Here is an 8570-nt window from a genome sequence, read left to right as displayed (position 1 = left end):
TTCCGTATTGTGGAATTAGTCTCTCTGTACGAGTTTGGAATTAGGTACGTTATTGGTGATCATGTTGTTGATCAAGTTTGGGTCCACATGATCGACGGTGAAGATTTTTTTTTTGGATGCAAAGATCTGGGTCTATTGGAACGTTTCCTAGGTACTACTTACGGAAATGCATCCCCTGCAGGGGGAAAATCGGAATATTCTCCGTCTAATCGGGAAAACTTCCGGCCAGCGCATGACGAATCGCTCAGGCGAACCTCCGTCGAATTCCCGTCGCTTTCCGGTCCCGCCTTCTTTCAAAGCTACTCTCTCTCTCACATATATAAAGAGTCGCCATTCAAAACCTGTAGGAAAACCAGATTACTTTCTCTCTCATCTCCATTCAAAGTCACTCAATCTCTCTCTCTCTCTCCCAAGCTCGAGCTCGCTCCCTGTCGCGATCGCAAGGAAGGTAATGTCGACGTGCGAATCGATCTCGAGCTTTCGCAATCCGTCGATTTCTTCTTCTGGCTATGGCTTCTTCGGAGTCTCGCTGCTCCGTACCTCTGAAACATCGGTGTTCGCTGATCGTTTCATAGTCTTGAGCAGAGGTGCTTCACACGAGCGCGCTTAGTTTCTCCGATGGTGAATCTGATGAGGTGCGAACTTTTCCGATGAGGAGTTCCTTCGGACTCTCGCCTTCGTCGTGCCTCGTCTCTCACTGTCCCGCCTTCGTTTTGCGTCTCCCATCCTCCGTCCGGCAGGGAGTCCGTTTGATTTCAGAAGACCTCTTTGTGATCGTCGTAGATTGGCTTTACCAAGTCCCTTCGAGCATCGTCTATGATTTTGTAGGTTAGGCGCAGGGGAGAATTTCTCCTTAATTGCTGCGTTTATCTCTCTCTGATATACCTCTGGGAGTATTCCGGTACATTTGACTTCAGAAACCGGGTGGAGCTAGCTTGTAGATAGATTTGTGTTCAGATTTTCTGTTAGCCTTTTGCTGGGAGTCTGTAGCTCCTTGCAGTTTCACCGCAGTATAGACGCTTATTTAGAGAAAATCGCTATGCCTTACAGCATTTACCTTCTCATTGTCTTGACTTCTGACAGCATTTACCTTCTCATTGTCTTGACTTCTGAGGTACGAGTAGGAGATTCTTTGCTGCTCAGGACAGTTTCATGCAGAGATAGTGCTATTTCACGGCATCTCTTTTTGTAGAAATGATGACACTATAAGAAGCTCTTCTGATGTATTCTTCTTCTTCTTCTTCTTCTTCTTCTTCTTTTTCCAAGTAACATTCATTTTAATTGAACTTCACTGTGCTGGAAATCGGATGATCTGAATGCGATAGGTGGACCTATATATTTAAGGCTGTCATAAGACAGCCATTAATTCATCTGCTAAACCTCAATGCTATGGTTTCTCATGTTAAAATAGCATGCGTGTTCTTTTCTTGGGATAGATTATACTGGACTAGCCCTGTGCTTTGCCCTTGTGTGAACCGTTTAATACTGCATTATTTGTTCATCCTTTGCAATAGCTATAGTGGTTTCCACTTGTGGTCTAGTGGAACTCCTTCGGACATTTCATATAAGGAGTATGTGAGACTCATGTCCCACTTGAATCAAGGCATAGAAATCTTGAAATGATCATTCCTTTTCCGTGGTGATTAGCTGTCCACCTCATTATTGCTGTCGAATTGGAGATCCTTTGCCTTTGCATTTGTGGAAGGATGAAAAATGAATCTGGCATGCACATATGGGTGTTTTTGGTCGCACAGTCTTAAATTTAAAGCTTGCAATTCTCCACCTAACCACTTTGTATAAGTAAATGCCGCACCTGTATGAACTGTTTATATGTCAAGTGTGAGTTTTTCACTTTAATGGACTGGCTAAGGTCCCTCCTAGGCTAGTTTATATATGCTTCTGCAAAAGATAAGTGCAAAAATGTTATAGATTCCATGTTTTAATAAAGAGATTTTGCTTTTATGAAGAGAGGAGAAGAGGTTGCTCTGTAGTTTAGCCAGCCTAAGGGGTTTGAAATTAATTCTCCCTTTTCTTTTGTAAATTCTAAGGGCCATTTATATTCTCTCTCTCTCTCTCTCTCTCTCTCTCTCTCTCAATGCTATCCTCACTCTTTCCCTTGCAGATGGCAGAATCACCTAAGGACACGGCAGTGGTGAATCAGAAAGAGGATAAATCATTACTAGGTACTCTGAAAGCTTGAGAAATCTCAAAATACAGTTAATTCACTTCAGATGTGAAATGATACCAAAAAGAGGCATATTTCTCTATTTCAAACCTAATAAATTCGTTTAGGTTAATATTGTTAATATAATATGGCCTGACCTATGGCTCTTTTGGATATTGTGGTCAATAATTAATTCAGCACACTTTTCGTGTACTTGAAATCAAATGAAAGCTTTCTTTACATTAAAATTGGTTTTCATCCTTGTCATTGATTAGGATGATTGCTTGTACACATTTCTGGCCATGCCTTATGAAGGTCAGATACGTAGGTCACAGCTTAATGTTAAATCTGATTTCAACAGATGCTGAATTTGGAAAGGAGTTCCTGACCTCCTGGAAGTCGTTGTCTGTGGCAGAAGATGATGCAGTGGATTTTAGCTTTGATACAGTTGGCAAAGGCAAAACAAAGAAATTCAACTTTGATAAACTGTAAGCGAAACTTAAAGTGTAGGAGTAATAAACTGGTATGGATGTGAACCTAACTTTAATATTCTATCTTCATACTTGTGTTGGTTACGTGTCCCTGTACAATTACCGCTTTCTGGAGAATAATGCCCATGGTGATTAAGTGAGTCATGCTTCACATATCATTCAACAACTTCAAGAATCGTTCAAAACAACGGATGGTGGTGAAGATGCATGAAAGCTTATTACCATCTTACTTGTTATGAGGGGGGATATATCTCTGCTTTCTGTGCATTGATTATTAAGAAACCTTTTTCAGGGATGTCGATTTTAACCTTGATGGCGACTTTGACAAGTTTTCATCATTCAAAGTGGATATGCCAGATCTTGATTTCTCTCATCCATCTAAGAAATCTCCAAACAAGGACAGAAATGAAGCAGAATCACCTGATGAAGGAAATTCCAAGAAAAGATTTTCTTTCTCCTTTGATTTTAATGAGTAAGACAGTTTCACAATGTATACACTAGGGCATATTCTTTGATACATAAGGTTATGTTTTATAGTGAAGGGAAACATCATGACTTTTGGTTGCAATCTAGGAACTTAGCAGTCATTTGTGCTATCCAGGTTGGATGGCTTTAATCTTGATTCACCCATGACTGAGGGAGAACAAGGTGGGAAGAAGGTTATAGGAAGCAAAGGGAGATCATCAGAGATGAATGAGCACCAGGGCTCGAAAACTCGCCTTCCTGAGGCAATTCCTGACTCTGAGGATAATGCTATGATTGATAATGTTCAATCATCATGCTGTGTGGGTACACCAGAGATTCAAGTAGGAACTTCTGTAATGTCAACTTCTATGCCTAACCCAAGTCTGGATTGGGTGCCAAAGCCCACAGCCTGTAGAAATTCAATTACAGAACAATCTTCTTTCCAAAGGACAAACAGTGCGTGTTCTTATGAATCTGATCAACAAGATCATTCATCAGACAAAACAGCGTCAAGAGAAGTACATATTCAGCCTGGGGTTGATGCAAATTTAAGTACCATCCCAGAGCTTCCAAGAAAAGATCTGCCTATTTTCAACAGTTTAAATTGCACTTTGGGTGAAGAGCAGAGTTACAGGGAAGAATCAGTAGGGGAAGCCACATATTCTCATGGCAACATGCAGTCAGAAGGTTCAAGTGTGCCACATGTTCCAGGAACACCAGGGGAGGCAAATGGAAGCAATAAACCTTTTCTTGATACATTGAATGCTACTAAGGCTGACAACAAAGACGCCAAGCCTGTGACAAGTCTTAATGATACAGCCTGTATTATCCCAAGTAAAGTACTGCATGATAGTGAAATGGCTGTTTTCAGGTTGTCCCCTTTATCCCTTACCTTTTAGTGATGAGAGGAATGAGAGGGAATCTATATTATTGGCATGTTTCTGCCATGCCAAATTAGACCAATGGGCCATTAATGTCTCCTTTTAAGAGACATGGATTCTTGATGGTCGATTTTGTGAAAATTTAGAAAGCATATGCATCCATAACTTAAATATTAAGGACGGGAAAGCAAGTTGTTGTGATTTTCAGTTTGATCGCTCATTCATTGAGCTCTTGCTATCATGTTGATGCATTTTATGGTGATTTCCAGAGTTCAATAAAAAGATTGGTGAATCAACAGCATAACATTTTTGCACTTCTTAGCTCAGTTTTAGTAGTATGTAAATGTCCCAAATGGAGAGCCAGCAGTTATATATTGTCCTCTTTCTTTACCAGTAGAGAGCCTGGACAAGCCCACTCGAATCGTTTCAAGAGATCAGAGGAAACTACGAGTCAGTCTTCTCGAGAACCATCAACTGGGAGAAAGCTTACTCAATTTAGCAGCAAAGGACTTGCTTCTTTACATCTAAATGAAACTAGGTGAAGATTTTCTTTTTGATTCTAGTTTCACTGATTGGACATTCAATTCTTTATACCGTCACATGGTTTATGCAATCTTCAACAGGTTGGGAGATAATGCCAAGGATTCTCAAGTTGGGGGAAAGTCGCTCGTTGGTCTAAATTCACAGGCAAGGGAGCAAACAAAAAGGCAACCTCCTCTGGCTGGATGCCATATCAGTGTGAGACCCACTTCTCAACTGGGGTGAGGCATCTGTACCAAATCAAGTTGTAATTGTGGAGCTGTTTGAAATTTTGTTCAAATTCTAGCATTTTCTTTTTCCCATGTACTTCATTTAAGAGTAGCCAACAGTGAGTGAATAATGTGTAAGTTATCTCCTCCCCACTGCCACTCCCCCACCCACACACAAACACAAAAGAGAAAAAGGCAGAGTTTACATTTTTGGCATATAAATTTGGTCTGGTTATTGGTCTCCTATTATCCAATGGACTTTCAATTAGGGTAAAATGAGATTTTTTTTTTCTTTTTTTTCTTTTGATGGTATATCATAGTTTGCCTTGAGACATTGGACACTCTCCTAATTGCTGTATATTACTAGTTTGATCAACAGATATGTAGATTTATTTGAATTTGTTGTATATTAATAGTTTGATGAACGCATATGTAGATGCACATGAAAAATCTTATGATGTTCTTGATTATAGGTTGCCGTTGATGAAATTAAAGCTTTTCAGCTGAAATTATTAACCTTTACTTGCAATTGTCTTTTAAGTCCAAGTCTCCCTTTATTATTGGCCAAGAAAGCTCGTTAAATCCTTCATAGTATGTTTTGAAGTGGATATTGACATCTTTTTCTCTGGTAAAATATGACTAAATTATGCCTGGAAGTAGGGTTCACAATCTGCTGTAGCATGATATGTTCATGTTCAGTTTGAACCTTTTGAGTCATGTGGGAAAGTGATATTCCTTTAAATGATATTTACTTTCAAGACTGAAATAACTTCTCATTACAGAAAAGATGTGTCAATGTCATGTCATATCAGTTTTATGCTTGACGCTGTTCATGTCATGTCATATCCTGTCTTAGACATTGCCAGCTCTAACAAGTAGATTGCATATATCGGATTAGACCTTCAACCCAGCATTCTTAATCTGCTTGCTCTAAACTTTTGCAGTTCTCTATGCAAGACGAGCAGTTTAAATGAGTTGTCAAAACCAACTGATAAGAGATGCGTGAATCCTGAAGTCACGAATTCCAGCAAGGAGTCTTTTAAGGATTCAAGGGTCAGAAATGTTGATGTGAAGAACAGTAACTCTCTTAATTCTGCCAAGAGGGCTTTTCATCTTTCTAGCTTGAGAATGATGAGGTCTAAACTGCATTGCAACTTTATGTCCTGGTATTTGAAACCATAGATACTTTTAGAGATCAAGATGTCAATATGCGCAGGGCCATAAGAACCAAAGAAGGCCAACTTGGTTCTAATCCTACAGAGGAAATCAGTTCCATGAGGGACTCTGAGCAAATTATGGCTATGCGAGCATTACCTCATTGTAGCAAAAGCACCGAAAACGGATCACTTCTCAAGTCATCCTTAAAGCGGAAATCATATGAGGTTCCTTTCTGTTGTTTGCTCTTCACTTCGAAGTAATAAATTACCCCTCTTCAATAGGGTGTTACGTTTGGACCCAAAAAAAAAAAAAAAAATGGGCATTACAAATATACTTATGGGGATGTTGTTTTGTAATGCATTAGAAGCCGTGAGTGTCTATATTGCAGGGATCAGATGACAATTTAATGCCATTTAGTCCATTAAAACAGCTCTCTCAGTCTCCAAGTGAGAAAAGGTGAGAATTATTAATAACTCCATTATGCTAGCTCCTGTGACTGGGTTTTGTTTGTGGAAGTAATGTTCTTACTCTTGACACTTTAGAAGTTTCAGAGATTCCTCCAAAACTGTTGTCACAGAACAGGTAAATCAATAAAACCAGCCACTTCTCAATTCATAAGGGAAATCATCTGAGGTTCCTTTCTATTGTTTACTCTTGACTTCCAAGTAATACCTTACACCTCTTCAATAGGGTGTTGCAAATATAATTATTTTGTAATGCATTAGAAGCCATGAGTGTCTATTCTGCAGGGGTCAGTTGCCAATTTGATGTCATTTAGTCCACCGGAATGGCCCTCTGAATCTCCTAGTGAAAAAAGGTGAAGAAGAGTGCTAATAACTTCACTATCCTCACTCCTGTGACTGGGTTTTGTTTGTGGAAGTAACGTTCTTACCCTTGGCACTTCAGAAGTTTCAGAGAATCCTCCAAAGCTGTTGTCACAGAACAGGTAAATGGACAGAACCTTCTTAAGTTTTTCTATTTCAACAGAGTTGAAACTCGTTCCTTGCTGGTTTCTTAGATTATACATGTCAGGTTTGCAATCATGAGAACACCGATCAAAGCAAAACGGACAGTCTGTCTGGTGACCATCCTAAATTTCAGCTTAAGATCTCTCCTAAGGCAAGGTCCACCGAAATTGGAAGTCCATCGGTCATGGAATCTGATGAAAATGTTGAAAAGGCTGAAGCTTATACCAAGGAACTTGAAGATGTAAGTGAATTACGGTTAACATTTTTTTGCCATAAATGAGTTGCTTATGCACTTCTTGGCTTTGGCGATCAGTTATATGCATTGTAGACTATAATCAGAGACCATGAAGATTATAATAGAGGGACAATAATAGAGACAACAAAGCTCTAGGAAAAGAATATATGAGATTGTCAAGTTACAGGGAGTAGTTGTCCATAGACAACTTTCTGTGGCTTACTGGATGAGTGGTAAAGCATCTTCATATATTGAATTTGTACAACTAGAAATCAATTGATGAAGAGAACCTCCCTAATTTGGGAATTATGATGTCTTCTACAGTCCGGCGTAGTTATCATTAAGGATGAATCTATAGTACTTTATAGCTAATTTCCATAATTAAAGGTCTGTCATGAGCAATTGAGTTTTCAGAAGGCCATTGGAACATAGACTGAGGATATTGCACAGAAGGGCATTGAACTGTTGCCTCTTTTCTATTCTACTATCGTTGTGATCCTTCTGCTGGTGAAACATTGGCTGCCTAAGGAAATTGTTTTACAGATCTGCAACATGCTAAAGAAGAAGCAGGAAGAAGCTAAAGAATTGCTTGTTCGATCACTTGTGACCAACAACTATCTACTAATGCTTAATCATCCCATCTACGAAGAACAGATATCCTTCTGGTTATCAATAATTTCACAGGATGTTCTTTGGGCTGTTCATGATATGTTTCTTTTCCCCTTTGGCATATCTTTGTAATTCCTTGATCAGATAAAACATCCATAGGGTGCAAAAGTATGCATCAGGGCTCATGTCCAAGGAGATTCACACTTGAAGTTGCATCAGACGAGGTATCTACTTTGCCTCTCTCTCTCTCTCTCTCAAAAACACATAACATATATGATCGCGTACGAATCACACCCAGACAGAATAGATCATGCGTGTCTCCTTGCGCAGACACTCATCTGAACATGGGAGCAATGATGAATCAGGAAAGTATATGCAGACTTGTTTCTCGGACTTTTGGATTGTGGAAGCATACTGGCTTCCTGCATGTATTTGAAGGTCTCTTTTTTGGCACCCTGTCGGTTTGGGATGAAATTCCAAGGACATTTCCGGGTGCCTTGCTGAATCAAGCCTATATTTTTCTTCTCCTTGTTTTCATGGGATGCCGTCAATGTTTCAAATACGGACCAGACTTCTAAACTTAGCATTCGTAATTGTCCAATCTCGGCTTGTTATTTCCTTTCACTAGAGAGCACCCAGTTTCGTCCTGGAGGTCATTACGAAAGAAAAATCCGCGTCTCGACTTAGTGTGATTTCTTAACAGTGGGAAAGCCAGGGCAGTGGCAATATGAAACTTTGGATTGTGCGACATTTGAACTGTCACATGTTGCACAACCTCTATGCAAAAAAGGTCGCAAATCATATCTTCTTTATCTTCATTTATCTTATTGACCACCTCTATGCAAAAAAG

General features: G+C 39.6%; 1 protein-coding gene across 1 annotated transcript; it reads left to right on the top strand.

The window, feature by feature from the left end:
• The first annotated feature begins 358 nt into the window (after positions 1–358).
• On the top strand, positions 359–8342 carry LOC104442631 (uncharacterized protein At4g18490-like). The gene is made up of 16 exons (XM_039311696.1): positions 359–448; positions 2123–2183; positions 2526–2652; positions 2948–3127; positions 3257–3991; positions 4396–4539; positions 4625–4762; positions 5695–5886; positions 5967–6132; positions 6297–6364; positions 6451–6490; positions 6658–6725; positions 6815–6854; positions 6941–7117; positions 7655–7944; positions 8051–8342. Exons 2-15 carry the CDS (start codon positions 2123–2125, stop codon positions 7850–7852), a joined length of 2334 nt encoding a protein of 777 aa, XP_039167630.1. The 5' UTR covers positions 359–448; the 3' UTR covers positions 7853–7944; positions 8051–8342.
• Positions 8343–8570: the final 228 nt, after the last annotated feature.

The sequence above is a fragment of the Eucalyptus grandis genome, chromosome 4 (assembly GCF_016545825.1).
Source record: "Eucalyptus grandis isolate ANBG69807.140 chromosome 4, ASM1654582v1, whole genome shotgun sequence".
Lineage (NCBI taxonomy): Eukaryota > Viridiplantae > Streptophyta > Magnoliopsida > Myrtales > Myrtaceae > Eucalyptus > Eucalyptus grandis.
This window is presented reverse-complemented; position numbering and strand designations above follow the sequence as displayed.